The following is a 14,396-nucleotide window of genomic DNA, read 5'->3' on the forward strand; positions in this document are numbered from 1 at the left end:
AGAACCGCCAACCAGGTAAGATTAATATGTGGTAGCGAGAGACATTTTTAAGTCGTACCAAACGTAACAGTAATAAATGTTTTTGTTTTAATTACAAAAAAAAAAAAATGCCAAACCGGATTTTTATTTATTTATCTCCAGTTTTATTTTTATATATTACTAAAGCAAGAACTTGTTTTACTACCACAACTTTCTTTTCTTCCTCAATGCACCTAGCGCTTCCTGTCTGCAGAACACACTGCCATGAGACTGCTTCCCTGCTGATTACAACTTGCTCGTTTTTATGTCAACAGATTCCTATCTAGAAACGTCCCCCACAAATACTCAGACTTGGTCATCTCACTAACCCTTATCCTCGAGTGGCATCTGGCCTTGATAAGTGGTGACCCCCCCCCTTTTTTAAGTAAAAAAAAAAAAAAAATCCTGTCATGAGTGTGCATTTGTGTATGGGAACAATGTATTTACTTATGTATTAATCTATGTAGACATGTCTTCTCATTTACTGTATTCATAGTTTGTCATAGACAAATTATTAATAAATGAAATGTTTTTGTTCTCTGCTGATTTTTAATTGCTTTTTACTTTTCAATATATGGTTAACTTAATATATGGTACATCTTATAGTTCCCAAGTATTGCAAAACTTTATGAAATTAAAAAAAAAAACAAACAAACTAACATATTCTAAGCCTTCAACGGTTTGAAATAGTACATTGTATTTTCATATTCACTTTTTTCTATCTCGAATATAGCATGGATCATTCTCCTATTTAAGTGCAATGCCTTGCATGCCGGTCATCGGCTATAATTTCCAAGTAGATTTGATTGTTGAAAGTTAAGCCCTCAATTGAGCTCTTTTCCTTTTATCAAATTCCTTGGATCTATTGCCTTATGAATTAGGTATTGCAAAAGGAGTGACCAAACCATGAGCTTCTCCTTTTTAGAAGAGCCTCTTCATTTCTTTGGATCCGGTATCTCAAGTGGATTCTGATGTTGATATAAATGGTTATATATTAATAATTACCTTATATATATATATATATATATATATATATATATATATATATATATATATATATATATAGTAAGTAGAGCTAGTTAGTAAGTTATAAAATGTATATGGCGGTTAAGCTACACTGAATATTCCGCGTTTCATCCACTCTAGGATTCTTCAGGCTTATTCAGGCATAAGCCTGAAGAATCCTAGAGTGAATGAAATGCGGAATATTCATATGATCATATAATAAAGTTATATATGACTTTTATTCCGCATTATTCATTTAATATTTTTGTTTTTTTGCTCCCCTTGTTGAGTTTTTCTTATCTGGCATCAATTAAAATGAATGGCTCTCGTCTTGGGGAGGCCTCATGTTTTGATAAGCTTCTGGGCTTGATCTTTGCTCCTGATCTTAAATGGAACACATACATTAAATCTGTTGCCAAGACCGCTGGAAAAATGGTGGGATCCTTCTCTATCTATATAAGAGCCAAGTACGTCCAAAGATGGAGTACTGTTGCCACATTTGAGCAGGAGCTGCTAGAAAGGACTTGTCCTGCCTTGATAGAGTTCAAAATAGACTTCGTAGCCTCGTAGGAGATGTCCTTTTCTCTTCCCTGCAACCTCTTTCTCACAGAAAAGATGTTGCAAGTTTGTCTCTGATGTATCGGTATTTTCATGGAAAGTGTTCGACTAAGCTTCAATCTATGGTCCTCCCTCGCCAAACTTTCAAAAGAAACACCCGTCTAGCAGAAAACACTATCAATAATTTCCCCACTCTTTATCTGTGCCTAAACCTAAACGTAGATTCCATGAGCAAAGCTTCTTTCTTAGAACTGCACGCCTGTGGAATTGTCTTCCGTTTTCCTGCTTTTGCTGCTGACTACAATATGGTTGTGTTCAAGTCTAACGTAAACAAGTTTTTGATGAGCCGTTCCATATAAGTTAACAAATTTACCGAATTTCCATGACTAACGATTACTATATTGTCCAATTTCTACTGTACACTCTTTAACCCTTATCCTCGAGTGACCTCTTGGCCTTGATAAGTGGTGGTGCCTATGTAAAAAAAAAAAAAAATCTTGATAAGTTTTGCTGTGTTAATTATTTACGCTTTGATAACATAATTATTTTATTTTATACTAGTTTATACTAGCGGGGGTGCCTGGTGTTGCCTGACGTGTTTGGAGGTGTGTGTTGAGAAACAAAAAGTGTTAGTAAACAGCAAGCTCGAACGCAAAAAAAAAGTGAAAGAAAACCTGAACTCTTACCGCTAGGAATTGAAAAGCATTCAAATTTAGCGATGTCAATCAAAATTAATTAAGTTGAGAATCATAGGAGTGCAGAAATAAAAGTGGCTTTTAAACCTGACCTGGGGCCAGTGAAGCTTTCTGCTTTCTCTCGTGGTATTTATATTTGTTTGCATTTATATTTATTTGCTTCCCCCCGAAATGGCAGCGTCGAAATGAATAGCAATTGTCTGATATGAAGGGTTTCCCCGACGTTGATCAAAGCTGATTCCTTTCAAGACATCCCAGCACGAAAGGCCAGGCATTATACCTTCGCTCTGATTAGGTTCGCTTTATTTATATGAAAAGGACAAACAAACACACGAAAGGACGGAATAGCATGAATTTTTTTAAAAGTCAATGTAAATAAATCTAGATATGACGTCCATTCGCAAATCGTAGATATTATAATCTAGGGAGTATATAAAAAGTTGGAAAAAATAGTAACGTGGTCGAGAGCCCCCTTCCCCCAAGGCTTTCTTGGACATACAAAAACGCATGCAGCTGTTTTGCCTTTTATATATATATACTAGTGGGGGTGCCTGGTGTTGCCTGGGTGTTTGCCGGTATAAAAAAAATATTGTTTTGGTAAGCAGGTAGGCTCGAACCTGAAGCCGTGAGGGGAATAGCCTGATAACTAATGATGACGCTACGAGGGCAGGGAAGTGGGAATGGTCGAATTTAAATGCTTAAAAAAGCAGGTGGTTAAATGAAGGTCAACGTGTGGTTTTCTAGGTCAAACATGATGTCATCATTATTATTTTTTTATCTTTAAAATTGTTCCTCGTAATATATAATATTCAATAGAGAGTTGAGTCTATAATAATACATACGCAACCAGAGAAATGAAATCACAGCGCGAATTTTGTAACATAAAAGTCGCTGAAATAAAAGATAGACGCGACTTCGTTTCATAAATCGGAGATATTATAATCTAGGAAGTATATAAAAAGTTGCGAGAAACAGTGACCCCCCCCCCCACAACCCCCACTCCAGAAGCCTTTGGTGGACATACAGTGATGATCATATTTATTGGCACGGTAAAATAAAAGTTAAATTTTGTCTAATAAATTCTAAAGGCTATACAATTGATTATTAAATAAATCGTGCCAATAATTTTGAACAAGGGTTTTTTGCAATTATGTTTGTTGTTCCTTTGTTATTTATTTTTTCTAAAATCCGATTGCTGCATCGGAAAGGCCAGTTAAAAATACATAATATACTTTGTTATTTTCTTTAATTTAATCCCTTTTTTAGAATTTATTAGACAAAATTTAACTTTTATTTTACCGTGCCAATAAATATGATCATCACTGTACAAAAAAAAAAAAAAAAAAATGCACACACACACACAAACACATTTTTGCTTTTATAGATATAGATGTGCATGTGCGTGTGATTTTTTCCTCATACTCTTATCTTTTTAGTAACCTCCTGGCATGGTGGTGCTACTACGTTATTTCTCATGTTCAATCAACAATTTGGCGTTCGTCACCAAACTACTATACCCTCACATTTTACCCCACCCTCTTCCCACCACCATATCTATCACTTCTTTTTCCGATGAAAGCATTGTCTGAAGATAGCAGTTTCAATTCTATCCAAAGAAGACCAGAAGATTAGTTGACCAAAAACTTGGTGAGACAACGACTATGGAAGGCCGTAATTGAGGGGGGGATACAGTTACAAGACTAAGCATTTCTATTCCATGTCGGTTAATCACCTGGAGAAATCTGCAGAATGCATTGGCCAAAACGTGCTGGAACAACAACTCTGAAGATGAGGATAACAATACACAAATTATGAAGCCTCATCTCCAAAGGATTCAAAAAAAGAAATAAGATATATATAATATCTTTTAGATCTGAAAGAGGCTGCAAGAATAAGCAGAGAACACATTCCACAAGCTTGCAGAGCTGTTGGTATAACAATAAATGGTCATAATTTTGCAAGCGGAATAGAATAAGTGCGCGGATAAGAGACCAAGCAGATCGCACTGGTACAGAGAGCGCTTGGATTTTTATAAAATTCTTGCCATCTGAATTGCAGCTGCTGTTTGCAGTGACCGATTGTTGGTATAAGGATACCTAGAGAAGAAATTTTCAGTTCATTAATTGTTATATTTGACACCAACTGTTATGTTTGCAGGTTGAACCAAATAACATATAAGGCAATATAAGGAATAGAAGTGCGCAGGTAAGAAACCAAGCAGATCGCGCTGGTACAGAGAGCACTTGGATTTTTATTTATTTTATTATTATTCTTGCCATCTGAATTGCAGCTGCTGTTTGCAGTGACCGATTGTTGGTAATATCTTGTATAAGGATACCTAGAGAAGAAATTACTCACCACAATACCACATTTACTCTAGAAGTTAATCTGGCTGAAATTTTGTATGGACCTTTGTTTTGATAAAGTGCAGCGAAATAAGTATTATGGGATCTGTTCAGTGCACAGTTAGGGATTAATCAGAATTACTTACCACAATACCGCATTTACTCTAGAAGTTGATCTGGCTGGAATTTTGTCTCAAATTTTATTATGATAAAATGCAGCAAACTTACCACATTTATTCTAGAAGTTTTCTTAAAAACTACTGGGATGAGCTGGCTGAAATTTTATATGGACTTTTGCTTTAAGGTGCAGTTAACCAAGTATTATGGTATCCATTCGATTGACGGCCAAGGATTAATAGGGATTAGTCATCACAATACCACATTTATTTTAGAAGTTTTCTCAGAAACTATTGTGCCGATCTGGCTGAAATTTTGTATTGATGCATACACGCTGGATGAAGACGTTGCAAATCTATCTCTGCTCCATCGTTACTGTTATGTTTGACGTTCATCTTCGTCGCCAACTGTTATGTTTGCAGGTTGAACCAAATAACGTATAAGGCAATATAATTGAAGACTCAACAAACAAAGGTAGATCAATAAGAAGTGTATTAGGAAAAGTATTTTTACAGTATATTTACATAATGGTTGTCAGGTAAGAGCGTCTTGGCTGGAGAACATATCTGCTCTCGGGTCGGCCTTCGGTGGCTTCTGGTTAACACACACTCAGACTAACCATGTCTTGCTATTTATGTGTAATATTATCCACATATGTAAATGAGTGGGTGCCACCACAACATTAATGAAAAATATATATATATATCAAAACAGAAGAAAGAAGAAAAAAATTTAAAACAAAAATAAGTTACTGTTTCTTTAAGACCAGGATCCCCCTTTTTTATGCGTTCTCTAAAATCTTTGACGTATTTGGCAACGTTTTCGTCGTCTCGTGCAAGCTTTGGATTCTTCATCTTAGTCTTTGCATATTCATATGCGCAATCTTCGATGAAAGCCGGGAACTTTGAAAGGAGCATGTACCTGCAAGACAAATGGAAGGAACATAAATAAAATTTTTAAAAATCGATGCAAAAAACTTGTAAATTTGAATTCATTCCTAGGATTCCGTTGCTATTTATGCTTTCCATAAAGTCCGTTTTTCGCGGTAGTTTCAAAAACTTTCTCACCCCTATATGGACACCTTCCGATGTGAACTTCTATTGTGAGGAGTGCTCAAGAATTATGTCAGTGTTTTAATCTACGGTGCAAAGGAGTTCATCCAAGAGTCAGTGCCAGACTCATTCAGGGAGTAACTGCCAAGTTTACTCTGGTAGTGTTGTATTGAGTCGTTTTGATAAAGTTGTTCAGGATTGTGTTGGGTCGTTTTGACGGAGCTGTTGTGGGTGGAATTGTTGAGTTGTGTATATGACATTGACCAGTTTCTGTTTTTTATCCAGTTGACTTGACGGTTGTTTCAGCCATACTGCGATGTGTGATAACTAGGGTTAGGACAACAGCATATTCTTTTCATTGTTTTGACTCTCGAGTGTGTATCCATTGATATCTTATATGCTTTAATGTAGAGTGATGTGGTTTTCGGTTGATTAACTGTGTCTAACTGTATCTGATATATACTCGAGAGTCAAAACCACGAAAAGAATATGCTGTTGTCACAGCCCTAGTGATAACAAATGTTTGTCCCTCTTCCCATGTGAAGCAACAGCTACAAGAAAAAGAAGGTTTCGGTTTGTTGGTCACTTATGGTGAAGCAAGTGATACTCTCCTTAGCCAAAATTGGAATAGCACTTCGGAGGGGGGGAATAGGAAAAAATATAAAGGGGAGAGTCAGCTGACTGGTTTTGCCCTCACTTTATCAAAACTGTATTGAGGGATTTAAAAAGGAAAAATCAAAAATATGTACATTAAAATAGAGTTCTGTTGCATTTTGTGCATGGGTAAAAAAAAAACAAAAAAAAAAGAAACAGGGAAGTGATTAAAATAAAGCGACGTTATGATATTTTCAAAGACCCTAATGATTAATCATGCTCAATGTCACTTAGGTTTAAGCATGATTAACCACTAAGGTCTTCGAAAATATCATAACATTGGAGACATTATAATCTAACAAGTATATAAAAAATTGTAAGAAACAGTGATTCCCCCCCCAACCCCCACTCCAGAAGCCTTTGGCGGACATACAAAAAAAACAAAAATGCACACACACAAACACATTTTTGCTTTTATAGATATAGATGATTTTTTTTGTTTTGTTTTTTTTTACACCCAGTTTTCTGGTCATTTATGTTGAAGCAAGTGACACTCTCCTAAGCCAAAATTGGAATAGCACTTCACTGCACCTACATTGACCAACTTGCAAAAGATTCTGGATGGTATCGAGAGAAGCTGCTGATAGAGATGTCTGGCAGAGATGGTTGTATTTATTTCTCTCCCATCGCGAGAACGAAACTCCTTGGAAAATGCTTGTAAAAAGCTGATGAAAAACAATGGACAGAAACCTGATATACCCCTACTTTATAATTAAGCATGCAACTAAAAGTGCTGTTAATTTTAACATGACTGAATATTTCTGCACAATTAACTTAATAACTCCACCCTGCTCTTTAATGTCATCACCAACGTTACAAAACTTACTTTATCACCCAAAGGACATTACAATAATGACCTTTAGCAAAGTTCCACTGATTATTAGAAAAAATATTTTTTTGCAAAAGAATCAAACTTACTGCTTGCCTTTTTCCTTGTGTTTCGGAAATACACTCGCATCCGCAATAACCTGTACTTCCTTCGGTAGAGTATTGCGAACTAATTTGCCACAAGCTTTGCAATTCATTTGTTTCAGTTCTTCAGCTGAGAGTTTCTTCCCAACAGCAGAGACCCTCACAAATTCTTTGAAGACTTTGTTGATCATTGCAGTCTCACTTTGTTCATCTTTATTGGCGGCAGGGATTTCACCCTTAGCCCCCTCCATTGCAGCCATGTTTCACCTGCAAAATAAAGAAAAACAGGCATCATTATAATTATTAACTTTTATCCAGTGATAAGCAATTTAAAAAAAAATATATATATATATATATATATATATACACGAGAAAACAGTTAATAAAACATGTTAAAAAAAAAACTTTGAAAAATGAGTTAAAAACATATTTAATCTGAAAAGGAAACACTAGATAAGTGGATAGTCCTTAATCCGCGGAGTTTCGAAGAAATACTTTCCTTCTCATCAGAGGGTAGGAATTAGCAAAATGCAGAATCGGATTTTGCATGCAAAAGTATTTGATGAAACAAGTAAGTCAAAGATCTTACTTGATAACAAAAAAGTGAAGCAGAGGGAATATGGTAAAGAAAAAGGTGATTATACATGAATGGATAGTCTGGTGGAGGATAAATAATCCAATGAACGTAAAATCCAAATATATAACATCAAGAAAGTTAATTGAATTTCCATTTGCACAAGTAAAATCCAAGGAAATCCCGTAATTGAAAGATGGTCCAAAATAATCCAAAGGCAGAAATCCATGGAATAATTCACAAAAATGTGTACAAGGGAAAAAATTCCAATAATATTAATAAAAGAAAAATAAGATATGCTTTTCACTCTACTGCCGAGACATAAATATATATATATATATATATATATGTTAAGATTTTGTTCCTTAGAAATGCTAGTTGAGTTTGAATTAAATAATATACGTATTATATGCGTTTGAAGCCAAAACAACGGATTGTTACAAAATAAATAGATATTTATTTCGTTCGAAATTTATGTTAAAGTTCACAAATATATTTCGAAGGAAACCTTCATCTTCAGTATGTCTTTTTTTTTTCTTTTTTTTTTTTGCCATGTTGTTGTACGAGCAGAGAATTAGCCGTTTGTTGTTTCTACGGTAGTTTTTTTAAGTCTCGGAACGGTGCGTTTCGTCATGCGAGATTTCACATTAAGATTTTGTTCCTTAGAAGCGCTGGTTGAATTTGAATTAAATAAGATGCGTACGTTTGAAGCCAAAACAACGCATTATTAAAAAATAAACATATTTATTTTGTTTGAAATTTATGTTAAAGTTCAATGCGTTGTTTTGACTTCAAAAACACATCTAACTGTGCTGCTGGCATCAACTAAACCGGCTCCGTAAACGTTCAATAGTGTTTTATCCTTTCGGGATTCTTCAGTGCAGGGTGTCACGATTAACACCACACACACACACATATATATATATATATATATATATATATATATAATATACGTTTTATTTTTTTATTACCGTAAAACGGTAATAAAAAAAAAATAAAATAAATAAAATGCATATTTGCTCTGCAATAGTATTGAGCACTCTCTTCAGGTTTTTACTATATATATATATATATATATATATATACACACACACACACACATCTAGTTCAGAGTTGGCAGCTCTAGTTTCTGACTTATGAGATTGGCGTCCACAAATGCTATCTTAAAATGTCTTTATATATATAAGACATTTTAAGATAGTATTTGTGTATGCTGATGGGTGCTAGCTACACTGATGAGCTGTGAAATAGCAAAATAGTATCCCTCAAAGCCTATCTCTCTCATCTATACTCCTATACATTTTTTTTTGTATTGATATTCATATTAAAAATCGTTTTTTCTGTTTATTTAAAAAGAAAATACAACTTTGTTATACAGAGTGAGTCACGGGAAACGGATGTTTTTAGAATGCTCCTTGCTCTCCTTCAGGAAAGGATAGGGAGTGAGGAAGTTAGTCTTTAAACACGACGTTTAGTTCATGTTATTTTACGTTAATTTTTTATAGTTATTGATTTTGAATTGCTTTTCTTTTCAGTTTATTGCCCTCATGCTACCGTGGAGTCGTGAACACCGTGTGTTTGTTTATGACATAAACATGAAAAATGGTGAATCAAAAACATCCGTTTCCCGTGACTTGCCCTGTATATGCGTCGTGGAATTGCGTTCTTCTGCAAAAGATCTAGCTAATTTGCATATTCTTTTAAATATTCATTTTAATTAATTCCCTATTAGTTTTTTCCGATTTTCTTACGGGATGATCATCTTTAGTTAAATATTACGTGTCATTATATTCATGCAAATATTCTACATGATTTATACTTGCGTAATATTTGCATAAAAAGGTTATAGTAAACACAAACCTCTTTTTATATATGTTTATGTATGCGTGTATATATTTGTTTAAAAAAATTTGCTTACAAAACTCCTGTTAGTTTTGGGTCCACAGACATGAGACTTCATATATAGGGTATTCAAACAAAATTTTATATTCGTGTTTTATCCCGGGAAAATCGGCACAAAGTGTGAAAATTGAAAGAATGAAATGACGTTTATAGTTATCTATAACTAGTTGACTGAAACATGAATATACATATTTGTTGTTTATTTATTTATTAATAGGTAAAATAGTTATCCACGGACATGTGTTTTGCATCACTATGACTCATCAGCATGGTTTACTATGATAGGATTTAAATCCATGACCATCGATTACAGTTTTGGTGGTCGTGAGTTTGAATCGTATCATAATCAGTCATACTTATGAATGATAGTGATGGCGAAACATGTCTGTTGATGACTGTTTAATCTATATACACACAATCGGTAGAATAAAAAAAATTCATAACATAATATTAATCGAAATTTATTAAGTTCCCATCTTGCAGATAAGTCAAGCAAACTCAGATCATAATAATGCTACTATTACTACTATTTCTATTGACTAGCGGGATCTGTGGAAATTCCACAGCGGCATCTTTCATATCGGCATTCTGTGGACATTCAGCGTGAATGGAGACCCGCGATATTATTGTAGCCTTTTTTTTTAAACTGTAAAAAAGTATTGGTTAATGTAGTGTCAGAATATATCTGGTCATTATGGTTTATCTCCAATATCTTTATAGGAGTCTGTGACATATTTTCAATGTATGGATGCCAGCGTGAATGGAAACCCAGCGATATCATTATATGAACTTTAAACAGAACAGATACTGCACTTGGATCATAGCCAGAAGACGAAGAATGTATATTTCAGCTTCGTGTATGGTCCAAAAGCGACATAATTTTATTTATTTATTTTTTTTTTTTTTACGTTGTGTGTTTGGTGATCGGGAGATCCTATTTATTGAAAAGGAGGGTAGAAAGTGATAACATACTATGAACATTAAATTAGTATACAGATATGCTAATTTAATGTTTGTAGTGTGTTATAACCTTCTATCCTCCTTTTTAATAAATAGGATCTCCCAAACAATTAATTTATAATCTGCAAACCGTGACGCACGTATGTTGGCCCGCCTCCCTCGCGGGGGCACCTTTCTGGCCTTCGAGCCAAGATCAAAGTGTAGTATCTGTTCTGGCAGATGCTGCAAGCTATGACTAGCAAAGACCAGATGTGGGGGCAACCCCACATGCCTGACCTTTAACCAGCTCCCATTTCCCACCTCTCGGGAGCTGGTCCCCTTTTTCCCTTCCCCCTCCCTTCACTCCTCACATTAAAAATCGGCCTTGTGCCTAATTTGCTCGGTGGGGGAGCAAATAAATACCATCTGTTCTGGCAGATGCTGCAAGCAAAGACCATTGCCCTTGTGGAAATCTTCTGGTCCATGTAGGGGAACCCCTACAGAGGCCAGCTGGCAAATCACTATCCAGCTCCCATTTCCCACCTCTCGGGAACTGGTCCCCTTTTCCCTTCCCCCTCCCCTTCTCTCTCCACATTAAAAAACGGCCGTGTGCCTAATTTGCTCAGTGGGGAAGCAAATAAATACAGACTGTGACTCATGTATGTACACTCGTGAGAAAAAAAAAAAAAAAATGGGGCAAACAAATTTTATACATTTTATTGCACTAAAAGCTATATTGAACAAAGAACAATTGAACAAGGAAACTTAAACGAGACTAATACCACAGAACAAGATATTTACTTTAATAAATGTTTAGGATGGAATCGCATTCCCTTTTGATTATTTTAAAATATCAATCCTTTTAGACATGCTTTCAACCAAAGTGAAACACTGTGAAGAGGAGATGCTATTCCATTCGCTTTGCACAGCTTCCCACAGTTTGCTATTGTTCTCAAAAGTTCTTCTGGCCAATGCACGAGATATTATGGACTAAATATTTTCGATTGGGTTGAAATCAGGGCTTTCACCTGGCCAAAATATCACATCAATTGAATTATCAGAAAACCATTTTTTGTGACTTTAGCAGTGTGTGCAGGGGGATTATCATGTTGAAAAATAATGTTCTGGGATATTCCCAGCTTCTGGATACTTAGTAACAGTCCTGTTTCTAATATTTGAATAATATTTGAATGTATTCCTTTGCATTGATTGACTTCTCATATCTAATATGTTCCCCAACTCCTGCTGCAGTAAAAGTTCCCCATACCATTATCCATCCATTTCCATGTTTTACTGTCATTTTTATGCAACTTGGTGAAAATCTTTCTCCAGTTCTTCGATTGCACCATTTGGGAACATCGAGAGCATCACTAACAAGACAAAATCTTGATTCATCTAACCAGAAAACATTCCTGAACCAGTCTGTATCTTTCTTGCCATAACACGAGAAAATTTTTTTTCTATCATTGATGTTCTTTAGATAAAAATGGCTTCTTTGCACACCTTTTAGGGGAAAATTTCATTTCTTTCATTCGTTCTAGATAATGTATATCTAGAAAGAGAATTTCCAGCCCCTGTTTTGAATTCCTTGTTATGCTAAACATAAGTTTTCTAGGGCGACCAAATCCAGATTTCCCTTTTACCAAGCGTTCGACTTCGAACCTTTGACCAATTCACTTCACTACAGAAAGATATGTTTTCACATTTTCTTTTCTAAAAATATCAAAAGTCTGTTTGTAATCCTGCAATTCGTTTTTTTATATCCTCGCCAAGATGCAGTCTTACCATTTTTAGGATTCATTTTTCCACTTATTATTACATGCTATAATAATAATGATCCACAAAATAGAAATTTTCAGTTAAAATTAACAAAAATTCATGGAAAAATATTAAAAAATCGATTTCTTCCTTCTTTCGCTCTTGGCCCATTTTTTTTTTTTTTGCTCACGTAGGTACGTTAAAGGTACTACGGTATTAATATGTAGATATTTTCTGCGTAAGTTATACTACTACTACTACTGTTCCTATCGCTACTACTGCGTTTTTGTATTGTTACTTCCACTGTTTGTCATGCTACAGTTACTAATACTACTACTGCGATTGTTTTTATTGCTACTTCTGTTTTTTCCTACTTCGACCACTGCTACTACTACTATGTCTACTAATATTTCGATTGCTACGTTTACAACTACTACTACAATTATTACTTCCTTTCTAGTGCTTCATGTTAGTGCTAAAGCTACGTCTATTGTCACTACTGCTTTTTATCATTGTTACAGTTACCATTATGGCTACTATTACTTCCGTTTCTATTGCTACGTTTATTGCTACTATTTCAATAGCTATTTCTACAGCTACTGCTTTTTCATGGTATAACTACTTCTACTTCTACTACATTTACATTACTATGACTATTACTACTACTACTACTGTTTCTACTGCTACTTTTATTATTACTATTTTAATAGGGTTTCTTTGCTATTCGCTTTTCAATGATCAAATGATCACAGCAAATGCACAAAGCTGAACAATAGTGCACAATGCACACCTGCTACTGCTTTTTCATGGTATAACTACAAGAAACCTTCTTTACCACCAATAGCAATGGCTAAGAACACATTGCCTGAAAGTACTTCTTTTAAACTCCTCGGCCTAACGTTTACAGGGAACATGAACTGGAATATATACATTGAGAGCATTGCCAAGGCTGCTCCAAAGAAGGTGGGCTCTCTCTACCGTGCTAGAAAATTATGCCTGAAAGTATCCAGTACCTCTATAAGGCCACCATTCGCCCATATATGGAGTACTGTTGTCACATTTGGGCTGGTGCATCTGCTGCTTGTCTCTCGCTCCTGGACAGGGTTCAAAAGAGAATCGCCAACCTGATAGGTCCTGAATTGTCATCTAGGCTTCAACCTCTGTCCCATTGACAAAATGTTGCATCCCTCTGCCTGTTCTACAAATACTTTAACGGTTAATGCTCTGACGAACTGCAAGTACTCGTACCTCCTTGACGTGACTACCCCCCGACAAACCCGATAAGCAACTAAGTCCCACCCCTTTACAGTAGAGATCCTTAGGTGTAAGAAAGCCTTTTACTCCAATAGTTTCTTCCCCAGAACTGCAAGTCTTTGGAACTCCCTTCCGGGATTCTGCTTTCCCAACTGTACTGATATGCAGAAGTTCAAGTGTAATGTGAACAAACATCTTTCTACTCATCTCCCTTTATAATACCCCCACAAATTATGTCCCCAATAGTAGCCCCTTACTTCAAAGTGGCAATGTGCCTTCTTTGGGGTGAAAATTGAATAAAAAAAAATACTTCTACTTCTACTACATTTACACTACTACTACTACTACTACTACTACTACTACTACTGCTGTTTCTACTGCTACTTTTATTATTACTATTTTAGTAGGGTTTCTTTGCTATTCGCTTTTCAATGATCAAATGATCGCAACAAATGCACAAAGCTGAACAAAAGTGCACAATGCACACCTGTTCAAACATCCTGTCTGTCTGCTGCACTTCTATAGTTGAATCTTGTGTTATTAATCTTTTATTTCAATGCTATTGTATGCCCCTCTCTTTCTCTTTTCTTTATCTTTATTTATCCCCCTCCTC

At 35.3% G+C, this 14,396-nt stretch overlaps 1 protein-coding gene across 1 annotated transcript in view; it reads right to left on the bottom strand.

Annotated features, from left to right (window-relative positions):
• The window catches only part of LOC145296080 (uncharacterized), a 118,529-nt gene that overhangs the window by 6,102 nt on the left and 98,031 nt on the right, over positions 1-14,396 (bottom strand). Inside the window, exons 2-3 of the mRNA XM_080142216.1 lie at positions 7,363-7,623; positions 5,491-5,659 (exon numbers count right to left, since the gene is read on the bottom strand). Of these exons, the coding sequence (XP_079998342.1) occupies positions 5,491-5,659; positions 7,363-7,616 (423 nt within the window). The 5' untranslated portion in view covers positions 7,617-7,623. The remainder of the gene's footprint in view (positions 1-5,490; positions 5,660-7,362; positions 7,624-14,396) is intronic.

The sequence above is a fragment of the Euprymna scolopes genome, chromosome 16, assembly GCF_053919585.1.
Source record: "Euprymna scolopes isolate OS-2025 chromosome 16, ASM5391958v1, whole genome shotgun sequence".
NCBI classification, from domain to species: Eukaryota; Metazoa; Mollusca; class Cephalopoda; order Sepiida; family Sepiolidae; genus Euprymna; species Euprymna scolopes.